The 25533-nt window shown below is 40.1% G+C and overlaps 1 protein-coding gene across 7 annotated transcripts in view; it reads left to right on the top strand.

The window, feature by feature from the left end:
- Nucleotides 1–405: 405 nt before the first annotated feature.
- TBC1D31 (TBC1 domain family member 31) overlaps nt 406–25533 on the top strand; it is a 78729-nt gene continuing 53601 nt past the window's right edge. For 5 of the 7 annotated variants that reach the window (XM_030937468.1, XM_030937470.1, XM_030937469.1 and 2 more), the window contains exons 1-5: nt 406–605; nt 4853–4999; nt 10502–10617; nt 14029–14207; nt 23467–23618. In XM_030937468.1, the coding sequence (XP_030793328.1) occupies nt 529–605; nt 4853–4999; nt 10502–10617; nt 14029–14207; nt 23467–23618 (671 nt within the window). In that variant the 5' untranslated portion in view covers nt 406–528. Of the gene's footprint in view, nt 606–628; nt 679–4852; nt 5000–10501; nt 10618–14028; nt 14208–23466; nt 23619–25533 lie in introns of those variants that run through there. The other 2 variants (XM_010363876.2, XM_030937471.1) reach the window with 2 other exon arrangements.

The raw sequence follows: 25533 nt of genomic DNA, 5'->3' as shown, positions 1-25533 counted from the left end.
AATGTATTTGTCTCCTTGCTTCTGTGCATTTGTCTCCTTGCTTCTCTTAGTTATTTCTATACAATTCCTTAATCCCTAAAAGCAATTTATAACGGAATGCAGAGACCACAGGAGAAAATCACTTTTATTGCCTGTGATGGGAGCCTAAAACCCCACGAGGGTCCCAAAGGGCAGAATTCCCAAGCCAATTCCTCACGTCTATGATCCACCTGCAGAAAACTACGATTCCCAGAAGGCTTTAGGTCCGGGGGCGGGAAGACTGAGCTCAGAAAGAGGCGGAGTCTAAGAGAAGGTCTTTGGTCGATTCCATTGTCCAGAGAGGGAGGGGCCGCTTGGGCGGAGTTTGGTGGGAGGGATCCGCCTTCCGATTGGTTGTTATTAGAAAGGGGGTTGGTAAGGCCGGCGGGTGCAGTATCCAGGCCGCCGTGGCCGGCGCTCAAATTTCCCGGGCCGGGAGCGCTGGGCCTGCCGGGAAGGCACCGGAACGGTTACCCAGCGGGCCGCCGGCGGTCGTGGGCGACCTTCGCCATGCAGAGCACTGACCTAGGCAACAAGGAGAGCGGCAAGATATGGCACCGCAAGCCGTCCCCGGCCACGCGGGACGGGTAAAGGCCGTGGCGGGAGGGCGCGGGCTGTGGAGGGGATGGAGACCGACGAGGAGGGTACGCCGGGCGTCAGGTAGCTGTCCGAGTTCTGGCTCTGACCTTGCCCCACATCCTTGGATTGGATGACCTGCGGTGGAACAGGTGGCTCCCGACGCCAGGGTCCGCAGAGATCCCCTTCTGAGTTCTGGGAGCGGGGGTCTGGTCCGGGACAGGAGGAGGCAGGTGGTTCTCAGACCTGGGAACTTGCGGCTTTTGGTGTGTGCCGGGACTCTTCCTGCTTTAATGATCACGGTATCCCGCTAGTGTCCCTGGCACGTAGTAGGTGCTCAGTGAGTATTTAACAGTTGCAGCTGGAGCAGAACTCCTTGGGGAGATGCTGGGTGGAAGAGCAGGACAATTCTGCCTCTTCCAAAGTCTGCAGTTTATCCATCCTTAAATCCTTGGATGTGTTTAGACGCACAAGCATTCATCAACTATTTGTTGAGCGCCTACTGTGTGCCAAGGACGCCTCTAAGTGCTGGGGACGGCGAAGGAACAAAACACACTTCCGGTTCTCTGGAGTTCTCTGGAGTTTACATATTGGCGTGTGTGTAGGGGCTGGGGCGTTCATTATGCATTGCTGGGGGGCTTCTAGTACGGCCAGCGCTACTTTTCATTCTGTTCCCAGTTACCTGTCCTGTTTGAGGCTCAGCCTGTCTTGTGTGATTTCCGTGGAAGCCTTTGCTACAAAGCAGTGCCATTTGGATTTCGATTTCTGCACGCAGAGTGGTCTTATTGCTTCTAATTCCCTAGGATTTCACGGAAATCGCTGGAGTTCCTGTTTCAGTGTGTTTCTTGTTCTAGTAGTGATTTTTCTTTTCTTTGAGATGGAGCCTTGCTCTGTCGCCCAGGCTGGAGTGCAGTGGCGCGATCTGGGCTCACTGCAACCTCCACCTCCCAAGTTAAAGCGATTCTCTTGCCTCAGCCTCCCAAGTAGCGGGGATTACCGGCGGGCGCCACTACGCCCGGCTAATTGTTGTATTTTTAGTAGAGACGGGATTTCACCATGTTGGCCAGGCTGTTCTCCAACTCCTGGCCTCAGGTGATCCGCCTCTCTCGGTCTCCCGAAGTGTAGGGATTACAGTCGTTAGCCACCGCGCCTGGCCTCTAGTGATTTTTCTGTTGATCCTTTGGTTGCTTCTTGACAAATCAGACTTTTTTTTTTTTTGTCTTGAGACAGTCTTGCTCTGTCGCCCAGGCTGGGGTGCAGTGGCGCAATCTCCGCTCACTGCAACCTCCGCCTCCCGGGTTCAAGTGATTCTCCTGCCTCAGCCTCCCGAGTAGCTGGGATTACAGGGGCACCGCTCCCGGCTAATTTTTTGTATTTGTAGTAGAGACGTGTTAGCCAGGATGGTCTCGATCTCCTGACATCGTGATCCACTCACCTCGGTCTCCCGAAGTGCTGGGATTACAGGCGTGAACCACGGCGCCCGGCCGACAAATCAGTTTTAAGTGCCTACTATGTATATCCAAAGTGCAACGTTTTACCAGCAGCTTGTTTGGTTCCTGGTTACTGTCAGGCCACTTTATCAATGCCGCTATCTCAACTACATTGAATAAAAAATTTTGTCTAAAGTGGGGATTCCTTAGGTTTTTCATTTTCAAATTTTGAGTTTGTGTAAATACCACTCCCACCTCTGGTATTCTCTAAACATTCTAAAAGTTATAGCCAACTCACCTCTTTCTTGCTGGTACAGAATATCTAGATATATGTGCAAGATTCAAAAAGTGAAATAAATGGGTTGATTATCCAAATGTCTTGTTTGCTTTTTCCACTAAACCATAGCTTATTTTTGTGTTCGTTAAAACTCATTGTTCATGCTGTTTAGACAGGCAGAGAGCACTGACTTGGAGTCAGATGTATTTCGTTGAAGTAAATGTCCGTTTACCAACTCTGTGACCTTGGGCAAGTTAATCACTAAGGCCTGTCAGTGGGGATAATCGGATTTAGCAGACAGGTTGTCTTACACATTTGGTGCTCAGTAAATATTTGGTATTCTTCTTATGTTTGATAACTGAGGAACTCTGTCAGGCAGTCTGTGGGAATCTGAAAGTAAGTTACTCTAAAATAAATTTTTTACGTGGGATTTATATGAAAAATCGGAGGGGCTGAATGTCACTATTGTGATTACATCTACTTGGTAGGATTATAATTATTTGTTTCTTAGTGTATTTCTATATTTTTCATATTTTGAATAATGATTAGGTAATTTTGTAGCCAGAACATGTAATAAGTGTTATAGAAAATAAGACTGGAGGAAAAAGTTGTTTGCTCTGAGTTTAGTTGCCATGAAACATTTTGATATTGTTTGTCATTTCTGTACATTTATTGTTGTGTTTTTAATTCCTTGGGGACTAGATAAAAATAAGCATTGTTAAGAATTTTACTGTTTCCTTTAACGAATCTAAAAAGCCTTATGTTTAGATAAACATGAAGAAAATGTTTATTCCACTTAATTCAATATAGCATGCTTTAATCAAGTTTTAATGAAGATAGATGTTTCTAATATAAAATCCAAAAACTAGGCAAGGTGCGGTGGCTTATGCCTGTTATTCTGGCACTTTGGGAAGCCAAAGTGGGTGGATCACAAAGTCAGGAGTTCGAGACCAGCCTGGCCAACATGGTGAAACCCCGTCTCTACGAAAAATACAAAAAATTAGCTGGGCATGGTAGCAGGCACCTGTAATCCCAGCTACTCAGGAGGCTGAGGCAGGAGAATCACTTGAACCCAGGAGGTGGAGGTTGCAGTGAGCTGAGATTGCACCACTGCACACCAGCCTCTGTGACAGAGTGAGACTCCATCTCAAAAAAAAAACAAAAACAAAAACAAAATCCAGAAATTTATGAAAAATCAATTAAGATAAAATTTTCATGATTAAAAACTATTGTTACAATAAAGAATGGGATTATTCTGGCCTTTGTGACCAGAATATACACACATATTATTTTAAGGAGTTATTTTGTGCTGTAAGTTAATTTTATGAAGTTTTCTTTCAACAACAGGGTATATGATCCTTCTCTCAAAAAAGGGTAAATTTAAACAAATATAGCTGTGTATTCTTGTCTTTCCTGTTATGAAAATAGTATGTAATCATTAAAGAACATGTCTAAAATATAGAAGAGTAGAAAGGGGAAAAAAATTAACCATATTGCTATTACCTGCAGACAGCTGCTGTTAATATTTGACTGTGTTCATCTTTTTTTCCCTATATGTAGATTTTTCTTTTCCTTTGGAGACAGGATCTTACATGTCACCCAGGTGGGAGTGCAGTGGCATGATCACGGCTCACTGCAGCCTTGACCTCTCCAGGCTCTGGTGATAATGCCACCTCAGCCTCTTGAGTAGCTGGGATCACAGGCACATGCACCATATCTGGCTAATTTTTTGTGATTTTTCTAGAGACGTGTTTGGTTTTGATTTTTCTCATTTATTTTTTCTTCTCATTGTGTGTGTGTGTGTGTGTGTGTCAGTGTTTAAAACTTCAGGTTAGAATATTTTCATTTTCATTTAACAGTTTAATCATTACATATGTGTCTCTAGAATATAAACTCCCTTACTTTTTTATATAGAAGTATGATTAATGTGGGTTTTAAAGAATGATTTCTTAAAGCATTTGTTCATTCAGTAGGCATATTTTGAGTGTCTTTTGTGTATTGTAGACCAGGTGCTGGGGTACAGTAATGAGCAAGCAGTGGTCCTGTCCTTACAGAACTCGCCTGCCAGGGTATTCATGGTAGATACATTAGAAATGAAAGTAAAACTCATGCACACTGAATTCACTGTGAAACATTCCATACACAAAAACAAAATCTCATACCCTGTTGTTGTATATCACTTAATCACCGTTTATAAATCTGTTTATATGTGTGTTTATTTTTTTAATGTCTGTCCTTACTACTAAACTGTAAGTGCCATGGAAGCAGGGAGCATATCAATTATTCTTAGCACCTGGCTTGTTCTGCGTCTGACACAATGAGTTTTCAAGTATTTGATGAGTAAATGAACAGTAGCTGCTTTGACAGTGAGTAGCTTCTGAACTGTTTTTCTGAAATCCTGGTAAGATTGATTCTAGAGGAGAGGCGGTATAGCGGTAGCAGTAGGAGAGGGAAGAATGAACAGACAAAATGCTTTACTTGCCATGTTTTTCATAATATCAAGCAATACATGATATAGAATTTCAATGTTTGGGTTTTTTTTCTTTGACAGAATTATAGTGAACATCATTCACAACACTTCTGATTACCATCCAAAAGTTTTGCGATTTTTGAATGTGGCTTTTGATGGCACAGGCGACTGCTTAATTGCTGGGGACCACCAAGGAAATATTTATGTTTTTGACTTGTATGGAAACAGGTAAGCAGATACTGTTGATATCTACGTTATTTAACAAGTTATTAATTCACTGACTGTTTTCATACTTGCTATTCATTATTCATTCAGAAAGATTTATTAAGTTCTATTATATTTCAGGTACCTTGCAAAATACTGTCATAGGTGCTGAAGGAAGAAAGTGGGAAAGGACAGAATGATAATACGGTTCACATTTTAGAGAATTAAACTGCTGGTTTTAATAGTCTCTCTCTAGTAGTTTTTTTTTTTTTCCTTAAATTTAAAAATTTATTATTGCTATTTTTTTTTTTTTTTTCTTCAGACGGAGCCTTGTTCTGCCGCCCAGACTGGAATGCAGTGGGACGATCTCGGCTCACTGCAAACTCCACCTCCCGGGTTCCAGCTACTGTGCCCAGCCCATTATTGCTGAGTTATCAATTTCTGATACATCATCAGGCAATGTAGAAAGAGCGCAATTTTCTTTGCACATTGTTGTTATGGCGTGCCAGATCTAAGAATTTTAAAGAATTGATTTTCAGCTGGGTGTGGTGGCTCAGGCCTGTAATCCCAGCACTTTGGGAGGCCGAGGCGGGCAGATCACTTGAGGTTAGGAGTTCGAGACCAGCTTGGCCAACTTGGTGAAACCCTGTCTCTACTAAAATACAAAAATTAGCTGGGTGTGGTGGTGTATGCCTGTTTTCCCAGCTACTCGGGAGGCTGAGACAGGAGAATCACTTGAACCCAGGAGGTAGAGGTTGCAGTCAGCCGAGATCGCGCCACTGCCGCTGCACTTTAGCCTGGGCGACAGAGCGAGACTCTGTCTCAAAAAAAAAAAAAAAAAGTTGATTTTCACTCTTCTTCCTCTTCTCTTCCCTTGTGAAACAATTTAGTCTGAAAGCAATGAGGTGAGATTGATGGAGGTAGATATTCATGCAGTGGGGCTAGGTGGGAAGGAGAGCTGCAGCAGCCCAGAAAGAGAGGCATAGGGTGTCTGCATGGTGAATGGGGCAGTGATGGGAAGCTAGTTTAATACAGAGGGCTTTTATCAAATAAATATATTAGGGATAATGAGGGCCAGGTTTCTCACTCTTAGAAAAGAGACTTAAAAATTATGGAAGGCAGAAAACTAGAATAAACCCCTTGGCATTGTATTGGAATTAGACATATCAGTTTGAATCCCTGGTTTTGAATATATAGAGATAGATATAGAACTAAATAGAGGTATGTACAAATATATATACACATATTCCTTAGCTTTGTACACTCAGTGGGCCTGGGAGCAACAGCATGCCGGTAGCAATGAACATACCCTGTGTTGAGTTCTTATTTTCAAAGTACCACTTTCTACAAAAAGGAATCAAGGATATTTGCAGAAATGGCCAATTTCAGAATGCAGACAGGGAAAGTACAGGAAGAGCCTATAACATTTTGTACCCAGAAAGAAGGAATTGTTCAAAGAATGTTCGGGATGTGTCAAAAAGACACAGTTGCCAGCTTGAAGGAGCTCCCTCTGGTCATGTTGGAGATGGGTCGTCCATTGAATAAAATTGAAATCTATGAGTTCATGCTGGAATCAACAAACAGTTTAATAAGGAATGGATATTGAATAGTCACAAAGTACCTCCCCACAAAATACTTATTAATTATAGAGGGAAAAAAGAGTAATTATACAATGAAGAAGCCTAGCAAACGCTGCCTTAATCAAATGACTAAAGTTAATACAACCAGTAGTGGAATGAATCAAAATTTGTGTGCCACCTGATAGGATGCAGTGAGAAGAACACAGCATCATTTCTGTGATATTCCTGCCAAGATATATAACCTGAATCTAATCAGTGGGATCATCACACAAAGCAAAATTAAGGACATCTAATAACAAAACTGTCCTGTAATCTTCACAGGGGTCAATATCATGCAAGTTGGGTAAAGACTAAAGAAGTCCTAATCTGAGGGAGATGAAAGGGACATGACAAAGGCATGAATCTGGGCTGATCCTTTTGCTATAAAGAACATTATTAGGAAAATTGGCAAAATTTGACTGGAGTTTTAGGCTTAAATGGTGGTAATGTATAAATGTAATTTCTTGGTGCTGATGTATATTGTGATTATGTAGGAGAGTTTTCTTATTTATAGGAAACTTGATCTTGGTAACTTATTCTCAAATAGTTCAAGAAAAGACGTGACATATAATTTACTTATCTGTGATTCATTAGGTAAAAATCTATAAATCATTGTTTCTGCCCTTTACTAAAAAAGTAATGGGCCCAACTTTTCTACCCTTTATTCTTGTTACCTCACCAATTCCCAATCTTAAATCAGTACCACTGTCTATTTGCTAATACTCCTGAAAAAAATAAAAGTAATTGTTGATTGATTTCATGACAGAATAATGAACTTCAATATTGAGGATTCTTTGCACTTCATTTGCTTATCTACCGTTACTTACTTTGCCTATTCTCCACCAAGTGTCGCAAACCTTTACCAATTTCCTTGTCTCCTTTCGTTGTACTCCACTCTTATTCTGACTGCCAGGCCTCCTGATTCATGGGAAAACAGACACCTTCAAGCTTTCCTTTCTCCTTCCGAATTGCAGCCTCAAGTATATTGTAAGTTCAGCCCCCATTACCTTATTCATAAAGTTCAGCGCTCATTACCTTATTCATAAAGTTCAGCGCTCATTACCTTATTCATAAAAACAGGTGATCTTAATTTTTTCTAGTGCTAATCCCTATCTTCTATAGCCTCCCCTGAGACATTGCACCATGAGTGTTACTATTTTGTCCATTGTCCCCTTTTCACTATTGGTTGTTGGGGAGAAAAAATTATTTTTCCTCTACCCTTCTAAATTCTCAACTGGGCCCCTTGTAACAAAAGATAGATTAACAAGAGCAGAATGAACAAGCTATTACTTTGTATCATGCATGTAACACATGAGAAAACCCAGAGTATCCAGGTATTAGTGTAAGACATTATCAACTTGTATCATGCATGTAACACAGGACTGTCCAGGTATTACTAACTCAAAAAGTGACGTATACTCTGACTTATATAGCATCTTTGTCAAAGAACAGTATATTTTTAGAGAAGTGACAAGCCAAAGAAGAGGACCTTGAGCCTCTCAGGGCAGCAAATTGTGGGAAGGCAAATATATGGGAAACTAATGGTAGTCATATATATTTCTCTGGTGCTATTTCCAGGATGATGAAGATCTAAAGTCAACTCCTGTCATCAACTGTTACCCTTCCTGGTAGAGAAGGGAAGAGGGACACCTTTGTAAATGTATGCAAATTCATGTAAACTTTTAGACAGGGGCAGAGAGCTTTTCTTCTTTTTTTTTTTTTTTTTTTTTGAGGTGGAGTCTCGCTCTGTCACCCAGGCCAGGATGCAGTGGCACAATCAAGCGCACTGCAGCCTCCACCTCCTGAGTTTAAGCAAATCTCCTGCCTCAGCCTCCCAGGTAGCTGGGATGACAGGTGTGCGCCACCACGCCAGGCTAATTTTTTATATTTTAGTAGAGACAGGGTTTCACCACATTGGCCTGGATGGTCTCAATCTCCTGACCTCATGATCCGCCTGCCTTGGCCTCCCAAAGTGTTGGGATTGCAGGCGTGAGCCATCACGCCTGGCTGAGAGCTTTTCTTATATCTGCTTTTTCTCAGTTACCTTCAGCTCAAAGTAATCCTTATGCCAAAGTGGCATGTTCTGATATGGCATATTCTGCCACCCTTCACTAAAAACATTTGTGGCTGAGCTGAGCAGTTAGCGGCAGAGCTCGGACTTAAAATCAGACTTGAGCTCGGACTTAAAATCAGGCTTGATCATAAAGCCCAGTATACTGGGCTCCCTCAAAATCTTCCTAATTGTTCAATCCATTGGTCACTTTTCAGTTCTCGTTTTACTAAAACACTAAGCACTCTTGTCTTCCCATCCTGCCTGAAATTCTTTTCTTTGGCTTCATGGTACAGCAGTTGCTGAATTTTCTACCTCTCTGATCATTTTTCCCCCTTGTTTTACTGACTCTTCTTCCAGCGCCTGCCCCTTTCATGTTGTGCTCTCCAGACATCTGTCTTTGGCTTGCTTCCTTCCATATTTCAGGCACTCTTTTCCATAATCACATCACCACCAAGCCTCAGGCTTCATCTGCCATGTAAACACTGTTGACTTAGACCTACTTCTGCTACTACTACCTGCTAGAACTCTTCTAGATTGGGCTCTCCAGGGGCCACTAACTTGTATGTAACTCTTGAGCCCTTGAAAAGTGATTGGTCCAAATTGAGATATGAAGCATGTGTAAAATTAAAATACACACTGGATTTTGATGACTTAATATGATAAAAAGTATAAAATATCTCAATAATTTTGAATTGATTAAATATTGAAATACTAATGTTTTAGATACATATTGAGTTCTTAAAGTATATTAGTCTGTTCTCATGCTAATAAAGACATACCTGAGACTGGGTAATTTATAAAGAAAAAGAGGTTTAATGGACTCACAGTTCCATGTAGCTGAGGAGGCCTCACAATCATGGCAGAAGGCAAAGGCACTTCTTACGTAGTGGTGGCAAGAGAGAAATGAAGACCAAGGGAAAGGGGTTTCCCTATATAAAACCATCTGATCTCGTGAGACTTATTCACTACCATGAGAATAGTGTTAGGGAAACTGCCCCCATGATTCAAGTATCTCCCACTGGGTCCCTGCCACAACATGTGGGAATTATGGGAGCCACAATTCAAGATGAGATTTGAGTGGGGACAGAGCCAAAGCATATCATATATTATTAAGATTAATTTAACCTATTTCTTCTTACTTTTCTAATATGGCCCCTAGAAAAATTTAAATTACATATGTAGCCCACGTTGTATTTCTTTCAGACAGCATGGCTCTAGATGAGTTTCACAGGGCCTTAAACCACATGTTTAAAAGCTGATTTATCATTTCCTACCCCCAAACTTATTCCTCTTTTGCCTAAGTTCAAAAGCTTAATTTTCTGTAAATTAGACTCTAGCTAGGTGCCCAGTACTCTACTGAGCACTCAACATGTATTATTTCATTTAGTCATCACGACAGCCTTGTATCTAGCCTTATCTTCATTTTACATAAGCGCAGGTCCTGATTCCCCCTTCTTCGCTCCATGTTTAATCCGTACCGAGCCTCTGCTTGGCTTCTGAAACCTCTCCTATTTGTGCTCCCATATCTCTGGCTGAGATTTTCTGTAGTAACTTTCTTAGTGATCTCCTTTATTCCTTGTCCCTCTTCCCATTTGCCATTGCTGCCAGGATCATCTTCCTAAAACACATACCTGATTGTGATTCTGTTGTGCTAAACACTTAACAGTGATTTCCTATTCTAATAACATCCAAACTCCTTAATATGGCACATAGCACCCTTCATAATCTATTTTTGGCCTAAAATGGTAGCTCATTTTTCTGGGTTTCATTTTCTTCGTCTCTACGGACTCCTTCCACGTGGAATTTATAATTATTGGAAGTATTTGTGATACTAATGCAATGATTTCTTAATAGGTTCAATCTTGTTCAGCGAACAGCGCAAGCTTGCACAGCTCTGGCCTTTAATCTTCGTAGGAAATCTGAATTCCTTGTGGCATTAGCTGATTATTCTATTAAATGTTTTGATACAGGTAAGAACTTCTGTTTTTCTCTTGAAGCAGAGTAAAATATAGAGTGAAGAAGTGCAAGAAGTTGATCACTCTGTACAGCTTGAGGGCGCAGTCCCCATGACTGCCCTCGCTTCAGACACTAGGTGCAAGCTGGGAGTCGTAGGAACAGCATCACTTTAGATCGGTTGACTACAAAGTCAGGGTTTCCTGACTGCTGTCAGGTTTCATAATTCACTAGAACAACTCACAGGACTCAGGAAAGCACTACACTTAATGACGATAGTTTTAATACAGTAAAAGGATACCAAGTATAACTAGCCAAAGGAAGAGAAGCATGGAGTGGAATCTGGGAGGCTTCCAAAAGGGAAGTCTCTATTGTCCTCAGGGATGCATTGCCCTCCCAGACAACCCTCCCAGCATTGGTGTGTGGCTGGCCATCTGCGCCAAGCACTGTTGACACAGGGAGTCAACCCAAGCTTTAGAGTCGAGAGTTTTTACTGAGGCATCATGACATAGGCATGATTGATTGGATCATTCCCCACATGGCTGGACTCCATTTCCAGCCCTCCTCTCCTCCTAAGAAGTTAGTCTGATGTCACTCGCCCCAAAAGCCCCAAACTTCTAATCACGTGGTTGACCTTTCTTGTGTGGCCATCTCCCACTCTGAGTCTTCTTAGCATAAACTATCTGGTATAGTGTGAGGGGCCCTCCAGGAATAACAAAGACACCCCTAAGTCACGGGTTTAGAGGTTACCTTCCAGGAGCCTAAACAGAAGCCAGACCGCTCTGCAAAGGTCAAATTCCTTACTACACAGGTACAATACCTTTTTTTAATATAGCCTGTGTGTTTTATACCATATTATGTTTTTAAATTGAGAACATAGAGTTCTGTAGACTAAACCTATTACTCTTAAAAAAGAGATATTTCAACTGTATTTTTTTCTTATTAAAATAGTCAATGTGTTATAATGTTCAGCAGATGTATAAATAATAATATTAAAGATAGTGATAGCTAACACATAGTGTTTACTCCCTGCCAGGGACTTTCTGTGACTTTATACACATTAATTAATTTTAATCATCATCATAACCCACAGAGATGAATACTGTTATTATCCCTGTTTTGCAGATGAGGAAACTGAGGCACATGGGTAACTTAATCAGAGTCCCACAGTTCATAAGCAATGGAGCCAGAATTCCAGCCTAGGTGGTCTGGCTGCAGAGTCACTGCTCTTACTCACTGTAGTACACTCTCATCCTATATACAAAGAAGAAAAAACACAGTGATTCTGCAGTACTGCCCAGAGACGTAGTGTTTTCATAATGGGGCGCTCTCTTTCCAGTCTGTTTTCTATGTATATACTTTTTTTATCTTCTAACAAATACATAATTATGCTGTCTGTATTGTGTCATGGGATAATTTTACCTCATTAAAATTCATATCGCATATCTAAAATCAATACCTAACATTCCACTGTATAGATGTTTACCATAATTTTTTAACCTATTACCTATTGCTGAACTTTCAAACTGTTTTCAATTTTTGGCGTTACAAACATTGCTGTGACAAAATATCAGAAAAATCAAGTCTTTATAACTCACCTTTCCTTAGATTCTACTCTTCTCCTCTTTTTCTTCCTTGTTCCGTGTTCTTATAGTTTCTTCTACTTCACTGAACCCCCACCATGAAGCCCCTTCCTTAGACACTGTCTCCTTCCTTCTTTCTTTCCCCTCTCTGCCAAATTCTGCTGCTTTGCAGTATCCATTGATGAATTCTGACCCTTGCTTCCCCTACCCCATGCTACTGAGACTTCTGTCTCCAAGGTCCTTAGTAACCCTAACCCCTGATCGTTTAAGTCATCTGTACAGTTTCCATCCGACTTCTCTATAGCATTTAACAATTGGGATTGCTTTGACAGTTTTTTATTTTGTTTTGTTTTAGTTTTCATTCTATTACCTTGGTTCTCCTCCTGTCTTTCTCACTGCTTCTCAGTCATGTCTCCTGAATTCTTTCAGTGGTTCCTAGACTTTGGATTTTTGACCCAATTAAAAAAGTGGAAGAACTCACATAGCTTGTCAACTTTTAATATTGCGAATTGACATTGGAAAAAAATATAATTTCATAAAACAAGGGAGTTTCTTTCTACATAAACAGGGAGTGACATAATACAAATGAAAGAGTAGTACTTTAAATTTGACTTTATGAAAAACTCACTGCATTATCTGTATTTTTCTCTTTCCCTGAAGACCAATGGAAAATTTATCATTAACTAATGCCAGACCTCCGAATGGTGTTTGGAAACCACTGCTGTTTCCCTAAGGGATTTGTCTGTTTCTCTGTCTTCAGTTTTGACCTACTTTGTATCATAATGTTTCCCAGATTTATATCTTGCTTTCTGACTATTCTCAAGTTCCATCTTCCTGGGGGGAAAATTCTTATCATAAAAATAAAACATGCCTACTGTAGAAAACTTGCAAACATACAAAAAAGTGGAAAGGAAAAGAAAAATCACCTACGCTTTTACTACCCAGTGATAATTATCATGAATAGTTTTTGGTACTTTCCCTACCAAACTGTTTTCTCTGCTTACACAAATACACACAAGTACCTCAGACTCAGGTTTAAAAACCAAATGTATTATCATTATCTCACACTGATAAACCTGTTCTTCCTCATGTATTTATTATTATTTTTTAATTTTTTATTTTTTTAGAGATACGATTTTGTCATGTTGCCCAGGCTGGTCTCAAACTCCTAGGCTGAAGTGATTCACCTGCCTCAGCCTCCCAAAGTGCTGGGATTACAGGCGTGAGCCACCGCCTGGCCCCTCCTCATGTATTTCTTACATCCACTAACAATATCACCATCTGCTTAAATAACTAAGATGGAACCACTGGAGCCTTCACTTCTCTTATATCTCAGGACATCAACTTGATCACTAATATCTTTTTGTTTTTCTCCTTACTAGCTCTTGGATTTGTTCTTTTCTCCATTGCCACTTTCTTAGTTGAGGCCCTCCATATCTCCTGCCTGGATTATTACAGCAACATATAAATTAGTCTTTCTTGTTCAGTCTCTTCCCCTCCACCAGATATCCTCAAAGTGCTCTTTCTAAAACACAGACTAAATATGGTACTCTTTTACATAAAATTACCCACAAGAGAAAGCCCAAACTCACTAGCATAAATTTTGAGGTTATTCTGCATCAAAGCCTTTGTCAGCCTTGTCTCCTACATGAATGAGATGTTGCTAACATGTCCCATCATACTTTGTCAACTAGCCACAGGCTTCCATTTTTGTGGATATTGATGGAGGTGCCTCATATAATACCTAACCACCTATTGGATCAGTTCATCTATGGTGTTTGTATGTAGTGTTATTTCTAAACGTACAGTGTTTTACCTGGGTAACAATTTTACTTTTTACCACAGTCACCAAGGAGCTAGTTAGCTGGATGAGAGGACATGAGTCATCAGTATTTTCAATCTCTGTGCATGCATCAGGGAAATACGCCATCACCACTTCTTCTGATACAGCACAATTATGGGACTTGGATACCTTTCAAAGAAAAAGAAAGCTGAATATTCGCCAGTCTGTGGGTATACAGAAGGTCAGTGACAGGGGACATCTTGGCCTGTTGTGCTTCTCGGGCTAATTTCTTGGTCAACATGGTGTGTAGATGTATATGAGTAATGATTTACTTTGTCCTTGTAGCTCTGTAACTCAGCAACAAGCAAAGCAAAGTGGCCAACACAAAGATGTTGCCTATAGCTACAATTTATGACTTAGCGAGCTCTTTTCTAAAATTATAGCTGTGTAACTTCAACTCTCCTAAGGCGAAAGTCACTTAGTTGATTGGTTTTGTTTTCATTTTTAACCCTCTGACATTTTATTATGAAAAATTTGAAACATGCAGTAGATTTGTGAGAATTTTTGAACACATGTACATTCAGCATCTAGATTCTACCATTAACACGTTACTGTACTATCCTCTACTATACTTTACATTGTACTCTTTTATGGGTCTATCCATCTTTCTTTCTTTTTCTTTGTTTTGAGACAGAGTCTTGCTCTGTCACCTAGGCTGGAGTGCAGTGACATGACCTCAGCTTACTGTAACCTCTGCCTCCCAGGTTCAAGTGATTCTCCTGCCTCAGCCTCCCAAGTAGCTGGGACTACAGGTATGCACCACCATGCCCAGCTAATTTTTGTATTTTTAGTGGAGACCGGGTTTCACCATGTTGGCCAGGCTGGTCTCAAACTCCTGATCTCAAGTGATCCGCCCACCTCAGCCTCCAAAAGTGCTGGGATTACAGGTGTGAGCCACCGCACACCCAGCTACTCTGTCCATCTTTCTGTCCCTCTGTTCATTAATTCTCCTAATAAGTGTGTGTGTGTGTGTGTGTGTGTGTGTGTGTGTGTGTGTTTTGTTCTGAGACAGGTATTTCTCTGTCACCCAGGCTGCAGTGTAGTGGTGTAATGATAACTCACTACAGCTTGGGTTCAAGCGATCCTCCTGCCTCAGCCTCCCATGTAGCTGGGACCACAGGCGTGTGCCACCATGCCCAGCTAATTTTTAAATTTTTTATAGAGACAGGCCTTTCTATGTTGTCCAGGCTGGTCTCAAACTCTTGGGCTCAAGCAGTCCTCTTGCCTCGGCCTCCCAAAGTGCTGGGATTACAGGCATGAGCCACTGTGCCCAGCTATGTGTGTGTTTTAAAGTAAACTTCAGACATCAGCGTACTTCCCTGTAAATACTTAAGCCTTTACTTAATTGACTGGGGGTCAATATTTGTTGATGTAAAATTTATATATAATGAACTATGTTAAGTCTTAAGTATTCATTTGTTAAATTTGACGAATACACACACCTGTGTAACCTGTGTAGATGTAGCATTACCATCATCCCAGAAAATTCCACCGTCTCCCTCCCTGGTTGACCACCACTCTTCTTTTTCCTACCGTGGATTAGTGTTGCCTATTCTAAAATTTTGTATAAATAGAACTATACAATAATAGTTTATGTAAGGCTTTTTTCACTCAGCATGTTTTTGAGATCCATCCATATTATTAATAAGTTGTTCTTTCTTATTGCTGTTTAGAATTCCATTGTATAAATATACCACCTTTTAAAAATCCATTTCTTTTGTTTTTTTCCAACTATGTAGAAACATATGGTATATGGGCCTCCAGATGTACTCTTGTTCTGAGCCCCACAAGTGCCCCAGTTTGGTTCTATCATTTCTTTTTACAGACAAGCCACATAACCAACCTCTCTGGGCTTCCGTTTCCTGAGCAGGAAAATGGGTCTGTGGTAACCACCTTACCAGGGCTAGTGAGAAAATGAGATAAAATAAATAATTCATGTCAAGGGCTTGGCAGAGTGCCAGGCCCTTATATAGTAGCTCCTATTGTTATTTTGTCCTTATGTCCCCTGGTGGTCCTCTCCTGTGATTTCCTATATGACATCCAAACTGGTCTCTTTCATAGGGTTTCCACACTGCTGCCCCCTCCTCCCTCCTTACCACACCCAGTAACCCTCCCATTCTCTCCACCTAGTCAGATCTCACCCTTTCTTCAATTGTGATAATAGCTACTGAATCGTTTACTATGTTTCAGGCATTGTATTAAGAACTTTCCATACCTTATCTCAACTCAGTCCTGACAGGGCCTCAATGAAGTAGGCAGTGTTTATTGTTCCCCAAACACAAAGACACTGGGATCTGGAGACTGGAAGCACTGGCAGCTGCAAGTACAAGAGCCGGCAGGGTGTGAAGCCAGATTGGAGCCTTTCTGCAGAGTCAGGCCTCCCAAATCCTGGGATGGAGTCAAGGAGCCTTTGGCTGTCCCACCCTTTTTCAGTGCCCCGGTGACTCTTCCTCCTCCAGGCCCTCATATCCAAGCCTGTCATATCTCTTCAGCTCTAGGGGTCTGTCTGTGACTTCCACCCTAAGGGAGCTGGCACTTTGTGTCACACTACATTGTCCACATCACCGATTCTCCCTCCCTCTCTCCCCTTCCTTCTTCCTCCCTATTCTTTTTTTTTTTCTTTGAAACTGAGTCTGGCTCTGGCACCCAGGCTGGAATGCAGTGGCACAATCTCAGATCACTACAGCCTCTGCCTCCCAGATTCAAACGATTCTTGTGCCTCAGCCTCCCGAGTACCCGGGATTACAGTCGTGCGCCATGGCAGCCAGCTAAGTTTTGTATTCTTCGTAGAGATGGAGTTTTGCCATGTTGGCCAGGCTGGTCTCAAACTCCTGGCCTCAAGTGATCAACTCAACTGGTCTCCCAAAGTGCTGGGATTACAGGTGTGAGCCACCATGCCCAGCCTGGGCACCTGTCCTATGCCAGGCTTTGGTGTTCAAAATGTTAGAAGTGGAGAAGTCAGAGGAAGATGGAATTATAGGTCTTTCCTCTTCAAAACTTTCTGTTTGGCTGATTTTATTCAAATGAGCGCGCAGGCCCTATTCCTCAAACCCACTTCAAATGTGGCATTGCTAGGTTTTAGTCCAAGGAAGGCCCTGTCTCCTTAATGCCCACCATCTTTTGCTTTTCAGGTTTTTTTCTTTCTATTTCGTTAGCTAAATATTATTTTCAGGAGTATCTGAGTCTTTTGTGTGATTAATTATTTTGCTTCAGGTTATATTATACATGCAGTACTGCTTTTAATTTCTAGGTTATTAACATGAACAGCTAGCAATGCATGTCAACCAAAAATTTACTTTGTAGTCTCCATGGAAATCCCAGAGTCCTTTAATGTGCTTTTAATAATTAAAAAGAGATAAAAGTTGTGCCAACTTATTCATTAGGGATTTAGGCCAAATGTCTTAGTAGGTCTTTTCTTCTTTAATTGCTTTAGTACTTACATTTTGAATTTTAAGTTCCAAAGAAGAGAACATTGGGAGTTGAACCCACGTGGAAACAGAGTTATGAAACAATGACACATGACACAGAAACCATCTGTTCTTTTTACTATGAAATTAAAATGAGTATACGCTGAATAGTTGCCAATGCAAACCTTGCTTGGACATTAAGATATTTTAGTTTAAAAATTAGGACTGTGGAAAATGTATGTATACTGTCATGTGTGCCTAAGTATATTAATGTTAGTACTATTAGAATAAAATTAAATGTGAAAATGTATGTATAGTGTGATGTGTGCATACAGTAAATTGCTCTAAAATAATAAAACAGGACAGGGTACGGTGGCTCACGCCTGTAATCCCAGCACTTTGGGAGTCCGAGGCAGGCGGATCACCTGAGGTCAGGAGTTCGAGAACAGCCTGGCCAACATGGTGAAACCTCATCTCTACTAAAAATACAAAAATTAGCTGGGCGTGGTGCCACATGCCTGTAATCCCAGCTACTGGGGAGGCTGAGGCAGGAGAATCACTTGAACCTGGGAAACAGGTTGCAGTGAGCCGAGATTATACCACTGCACTCCAGCCTGGGCAATAGTGAGACTCTGTCTCAATAAAATAAAATAAAATAACACCGTAGTCCAAGTTATCAGCAAATTTTTCTTAAAGGGCCAGTAAATATTTTTGACTTTGCAGTTCAAGAGCAAAATTATATAACCATTCAGAATGTAACCGTTTAAAGCCAGGTACCCAGCTAAGGTGGGAGAATCCCCAGAGCCCAGGAATTCAAGACCCAGCTGGGCAACACAGTGACACAGTGAGAACCATCTCAAAAAAAAAGTGACCATTCTTAGCTCCTGGGCTGTACAAAGACTAGAGATGGGCCAGGTGATGACCACTTCTGTTGAAAACAGGAAATAACTGTAACCTGAATATTAAAGTAAAATGTTTGTTTTTTAAAAAGTTTTTTTTCCCATGACACAGCCCTCAGGAGAGCCTGAGAACATGTGCCCCTAAAAACGTTAATTCTTATCAAATTCTTACTAAACTCATATTTTTATTACAGATTCTGATTCTATCTTTTAAATAGAACTTTTATTTATGTATTTGTTTTGATGACACATGCGACCCTTCAGTAACTTGCTTTGGGTCTTCTGTTACAGATTCCAATTTCGAGGGCTCTTTTAATCTAACACAGTCTTCTACTTTTTTTCTCATGACATTAATTTTCTGGAGAGATCAGACCAGTTATCTTAGAAAATGCCCCACATTCTGGAGCTGTTTTTTCTGTTTCATCATTATTGTTTAACTTGTATGTCTTTCACCTGCATTTTCTGTAAACTAGATATTAAGTCTAAAGGTTTGAGTAGATTCATGTTAGACATTTTTGACAAGCTATTTACCTTATGTGTAGGAAAAAATAGTAAACAATACAGGTTGAGGATTCCCAATTCAAAAATCTGAAATCCCAAATGCTCCAAAATTTGAAACTTTTTGAGTGCCAACATGATACTCAAATATCAGGCTCAAAGGAAATGTTCATTGGAGCATTTAAGATTTCAGATTTTTGGAGTAGGGATACTCAATTGGTAAGTATAATGCAAATATTCCAAAGTCAAAAAAAATCCAAAACATTTCTGGTTCCAAGCATTTTGCATAAGGAATACTCAGTGGTAGTCCCTCCCTCAGGTTTGGTTTCAGCACTGAGTGTGATAATCTATGCAAAGTTAGGACAGTGCTGGTTGTATAGTAAGTGCTTAGTAAAATTGCATCTATTGCTGTTGTAACCATCAAGCCTGTGATAGGATTATCTCAGTGCAATTAGATAATTTGCCTAAGCTGTAGGGTGCCAGGCACATGGGCTCACGCCTGTAATCCCAACACTTTAAGAGGCAGGCTGATTGCTTGAGCCCAGGGGTTTGAGACCAGCCTGGGCAACAAGGCAAAACCTTGTCTCTACAAAAAATACAAAAACTAGCTGGTGTGCTGGTGTGTGCCTGTAGTCCCAGTTACGCAAGAGGCTGAGGCACAAGAATGGCTTGAACCCAGGAGGCAGAGGTTGCAGTGAGCCAAGATCACACCACTGTGCTGCAGCCTGGATGACAGAGCGAGCTCCTGTCTCAAAAATACAAAACTGGGGGGGTAACTGTTATTTATTTATTTTTTTAGCTACATTACATTAACAATTCAGAAACCCAAAAGTGGTTAAATAACTCAGCAGCAAAATGCGATCTGACCTCAATTCATTTGGCAGCAAAATCTGAACCGAATTGACATGAGGCTGAAATATTAATATATTTGAGTATGGGGCATTGCCCCAGGTCGCCTAAAGTTCTACATAATGTTACAGAATATACATCATACTACCTATCTAAAATTGGAAATCTGCATTCTGAAGCCCCAAGGGTTTCAGAAAAGGAACTACAGAACTTTGATTTCAGAGTGTTTGTAAAGAACCTACCACTGTAACCTCTTTCTGCTGATTTTTGTAAGCAGTAATAGTAGTAATTATTAGTAATAGTAATAGATACCTGTTGTTCAGTATGTTCCATGAACCTACATTTTAAATAGTTATTTTCAAGCTTTAATCTGAAAGGGTAGATACCATTATCCCCATTTTGCAAGAAGGGAAACCGAAGTTGAGAAATATTAAGTACTTTGTCCAGAAATATTAAGTAATTTGTTCAGTATCACTTAGTTTAGAAGAGAGCTGCAGTTTGAATTCAAACCTGTCTTTATCTAAAGCCTTACTGCTTCTCAGGTAAACCAGTTATACCTTTTCAGATTAGTACATTTTTATTCTTTTGTTGATGCTTGGAGGTAAGATATTCGGCTCATTAGTTAGATTTTGGAATCCCCGGGATTTGTGATTACTGTGGTATCAGAAAGGCTTTGTGATGGATATCAGAAAACATCTAATAAAGAATGTTTTGCTGAACTTAATTCAGCCTGTGTACCCAGGACACTCAATAAATTACTGCCAAATAATACATTTGACCTTAACTTGCTAAACTCTTTAAACCTTGAAAAGGGGCCAGGCACAGTGGCTCGCATCTGTAATCCCAGCACTTTGGGAGGCCAAGGCAGGCAGATCACTTGAGGCCAGGAGTTCTAGACCAGCCTGGCCAACATAGTGAAACCCCATCTCCACTAAAATATACAAAAAATTAGCTGGGCATGTTGGCACGGCCCTAGTCCCAGCTGCTTGGGAGACTGAGGCGTAAGAATTGGAGGTTGCAGTGAGCCAAGATCGCGCCACTGCGCTCCAGCCTGGTGACAGAGGGAAGACTCTGTCTCTAGATAGATAGATAGATAGATAGATAGATAGATAGATAGATAGATAGATAGATAAAATAAACCTTGAAAAGAGTTCATCTACCTCCTCAAACTGAATTGGAAAGCTTAGGATTTTTGTGTTCTACAAGGAGAAACTGCAGCTCCGTCCTTGAACCTAACCCCCCAAAAAGTATACTTTGTTAATGTTTTCAAGTCTTTCCTAAGGTTTTTATGTTTCTCAAGAGATGACACTATCTAAATAATAATGACATGCTTCATTAGGAACAATTTTATAATCATTAAAATATGGCAATTAAAATCACAAATCTAGTAATGAATAATCATGTAGGCAATAATCTATCACAGTTATTCCGCTAAAATAGCAGTTGATGCTCATTAACTTTTAAGCTTCTGCTTTTCCCAGTAGGAATAAACTTTATTACTTTTCCAGAAAAGTGACTGCTAATTATAATAATAATTTTCTCAAGTTACTTTTTGACATCAGTTTTGAAAGAGTGTTTTAATGCATTCATTGTAGATCATAGAAATCTGTAAGGCCTTCATATTATAAATCTTCCTAACAGTGAATCTGATAGCGAAAGATCTACCACAGATTGTCTTTAGCAAAGTGAGCCATGGAAGAAGTGAGGAGCTTGATGAGGCCCTTGCCTGATCTGTCAGTATCTGATGTAGTTGAGTTAGTATTTTTTATTGTCTTATTGGCATTAATCCTAAGTAGATTATTTTTGCTAACCAGTATGTTCTCTAGTGCATTATATACGTGTGTGTGTTGTGTCGATGACACACAAAATCATATTTGAGGCCACTGAAACTTTTATGAGAAAATACTGGTTAATTTCCGTTAATAATTTTGTATTAACAAAAGGAAGCATTGTTTACGCTTGTGATAGAAAAATGGAAACTAGGAGAACAAAGTGATGACATTTTCAACTTCGCTATCATTTTCACTCTCAGTTGTCCATTAAATAAACTGAATCTCTAGTAAGATAGGATTATATATGCATTTGCACCTTTTTACTCTTATAAAAAAAAAATGCTTAACACTTACTTATCTTGAACACTTTACCCAATATTCCCAAAGGAGTAACTTTTTTTCTTGAGATGGAGTTTCACTCTTGTCACCAGGCTGGAGTGCAGTGGCACAATCTCAGCTCATTGCAACCTCCACCCTCTGGTTCAAGTGATTCTCATGCCTCAGCCTCTCGAGTAGCTGGGATTACAGGTGCCTGTCACCACACCCGGCTAATTTTTGTATTTTTAGTAGAGACAGGGTTTCACTATGTTGGCCAGGCTGGTCTCAAACTCTTGACCTCAGGTGATCCGTCCACCTCAGCCTCCCAAAGTGCTAGGATTGCAGGTGTGAGCCACAGTGCCCAGCCAGGACTAACTTTTAAAAGCAAACTGACTAATTTGGGAAGATACATATTTTAAGGCTGTTGACACATATAGTATAGTATATTTAACTAATTTTTACTCCCGGTAGCAGTGTATGACAGTGGCTTTTTAAAATATATATGTGTGTGTGTGTATATATATATATAGTATATATACAGCTATATACTAATATAAACACTGTATACTAATATAAATACTATATTAAATACTAACTACTGATAGATGTTTAAAAAATATCAAATGTTGGTGGAAGTATAGGGAAAAGGCACTGTCATACACTGCCGCTGGAATAATATATACATACAGCTCATTTTGTGGGAGTAATATGTATGTATAAACACACCACATTTTGTGTATGCATATATGTGCTTTCTTTTTGAAGACAGAGTCTTGTTCCGTCATCCAGGCTGGAATGCAGTGGTGCAATCTTGACTTATTGCAACCTCCGCCTCCCAGGTTCAAGGGATTCTTTTGCCTCAGCCTCCTGAGTAGCTGGGACTACAGGCACGTGCCTGGCTAATTGTTTTTTTTGTTTGTTTGTTTTTGTTTTTTTTTTTTTGAGATGGAGGCTCACTCCCTCGCCCAGGCTAACGTGCAGTGGCAGGTTCTTGGCTCACTGTAACCTCCACCTTCCGGGTTCAAACAATTCTGTCTCAGCCTCCCAAGTAGTGGGGACTACAGATGCCTGCCACCATGCCTGACTAGTTTTTGTATTTTTAGTAGAGCCCTTGTTGGTCACGCTAGTCTCGAACTCCTGACTTCAGGTGATCCCCCGCCTCGCCTCCCAAAGTGCTGGGATTAAAGGTGTGAGTCACCACGCCCGACCTAATTTTTGTATTTTTTTGGTAGAAATAGGGTTTCACCATGTTGGCCAGGCTGGTCTCAAACTCATGTCCTCAAGTGATCCACCTGCTTTGGCCTCCCAAAGTGCTGGGATTACAGGTGTGAGCCACCACACCTGACCAATGTGCTTTATTGAAGTAAAATTGATACTCAAAATTATATCTTGTTTTCATTTAACTCTTTAATAATATTAGGTGAAATTTTTTAAACTGCCATTTAGAATGTTGTGACTTGCCTAGTCATTATAGTATACCTAGTTTTCGTTTGAAGGGGTTTGTTTTTTTTTTTTTTGGTTAATAATAATTTATGAAATAATCAGTATTACTCCTTGTGATATATTAGAAATGTATTTTTCTCCAACTTAAAAAAAGAATATTTTAATAAAGAAAAATAGGCTACTTCTATAATTTTAAATTTAAAGAGTACTATGTGAACCTTGTGTGAAAACTAACTTTCTCTATTCCTCCTTAGGTTTTCTTTCTACCATTAAGTAATACCATCCTCAGCTGTTTTAAAGATAATTCCATTTTTGCCTGGGAATGTGACACACTTTTTTGCAAATATCAATTGCCAGCTCCACCTGAAAGCTCTAGTATATTATACAAAGTGTTTGCTGTGACCAGGTAATGTGTTTTTTAAGACACTAGGAATATTTAAGAAATTTAATTTCTGGTAAAAAATTACAAATTTTCATTTAGTTTTTATTCAGTATCTTTTTGTCATATTAGAAAAAGTTACCTTCAAATTTAGATATGATCTGCTGACTTTTTTTTATTTTGCGAAACATCAGATATACACAAAAATAGAAAAATACATGAACCCCTAAGAATTTCTTCTTCTTCTTTTTTTTGGTTTTTTGTTTTGTGTGTGTGTGTGTGTTGTTTTATTTATACCAGCATTTCTTCCATCAGAACCACTAAATATTTCCATAAGCTACAATAATCATTAATGAATGGCCATTTCTTTTTTTTTTTTTTTTTTGAAGTGGAGTCTCGCTCTGTCGCCCAGGCTGGAGTATGGTGGTGCGATCTCAGCTCACTGCAACCTCCGCCTCCTGAGTTCAAGTGATTCTCCTGCCTCAGCCTCCTGAGTAGCTGGGATTATAGGCATGAGCCACCACACCGGCTAATTTTTGTGTTTTTAGTAGACATGGGGTTTTGCCTTGTTGGTCAGACTGGTCTTGAACTCCTGACCTCGTGATCCACCCACCTTGGCCTCCCAAAGTGCTGGGATTACAGGCATGAGCCACCGCACCTGGCCATTTCGTGCCTGGCCATTTCTATTTTTATCAGTCATTTCACCTACTTCCCCAATGCATTGTTTGAAGTAAAACCTAAGCATATCATTTTATCCATAAATATTTCAGTTTATCTCTGAAAGATAAGGGCCCTTTTGGAAATATAACCATAGTATTATCACACTTTATTTATTTATTTTTTGAGATGAAGTCTCATTGTTGTCCCCCAGGCTGGAGTGCAATGGCACAATCTCAGCTCACTGCAGCCTCCACCTCCCAGCTTCAAGCAATTCTCCTGCCTCAGGCTCCCAAGTAGCTGGAATCACAGGTGCCTGCCACCACGCCCAGTTAATTTTTACATTTTTAGTAGAGACGGGATTTCACCATGTTGGCCAGGCTGGTCTCGAACTTCTGACCTCAGGTGATCCACCTGCCTTGGCCTCCCAAAGTGCTGGGATTACAGGCGTGAGCCACTGCGCCCAGCCTATTATCACACTTTTTAAAAATGAATAAGAATGTCTTAATATTGTCATATGTCTAGTCATATTCAAAGTCCTTGATTTGTCTAATAATTGGTTTTTATGATTGATTTGTTTGAATAAGAAGCAAAACAAGGTTCACACATTGTGTTTTGTTGATGTATTCATCCTTTCTTTTTCCCTTATAGTTAATTCATTAAATAACTGGTTATTTCTCCTCTTGAGTTTTCTATATTCTGGATTTTGCTCTTTGTCTTCATGTGGTACTGTTTAATATGATCCTCTGTTATCTGTATTTTTCCTGTATACTGGTTGTACCTGTATTTTCTAAAAACTGGAGGCTTGATCTGATTTAAGCACAAGAAGACATTACACAAGAAGGTGGTTTGTGTACTTTCATCAGTAACAACATAGAACAGTTTTCTTTTGTGATATCAGTAGCCACTGGTGATCATTCCCTAGATCCAGTATGGCCTTAGAAGTTAGCAAAATGCTGCTGTTCTAATTCTCTCATTTATTCTTCACTTATTAGTTAATAACCTTCTATAGAAAGAAACTTCTGCTCATCTACCCTTTGGTTATTTTGATGTACAGTTGTAAAGGAAAGGCAGGATGAATGCTTAATTTTCTCCTCTTTTTTCTTAAACTAGTTTTAAAAGTAATGAACTGGTTTATTGGCATCTTTCAAAAGTAGCTAATGAAGTTTTTTTGTCTTTAATCTTTGTAAATTCATAGGCTTAGAGTAGTTAGCATGTTTTAATACATTGCAGCCGTCATTCTTAGATGTTCCAGTTCTCTCATCTTTGACTAATAGGAACCTCT

This window comes from Rhinopithecus roxellana, chromosome 9 (genome assembly GCF_007565055.1).
Source record: "Rhinopithecus roxellana isolate Shanxi Qingling chromosome 9, ASM756505v1, whole genome shotgun sequence".
In the NCBI taxonomy this organism is placed as follows: Eukaryota; Metazoa; Chordata; class Mammalia; order Primates; family Cercopithecidae; genus Rhinopithecus; species Rhinopithecus roxellana.
The sequence above is the reverse complement of the archived record's forward strand: the minus strand, read 5'-3'. Positions and strand labels throughout refer to the sequence as shown.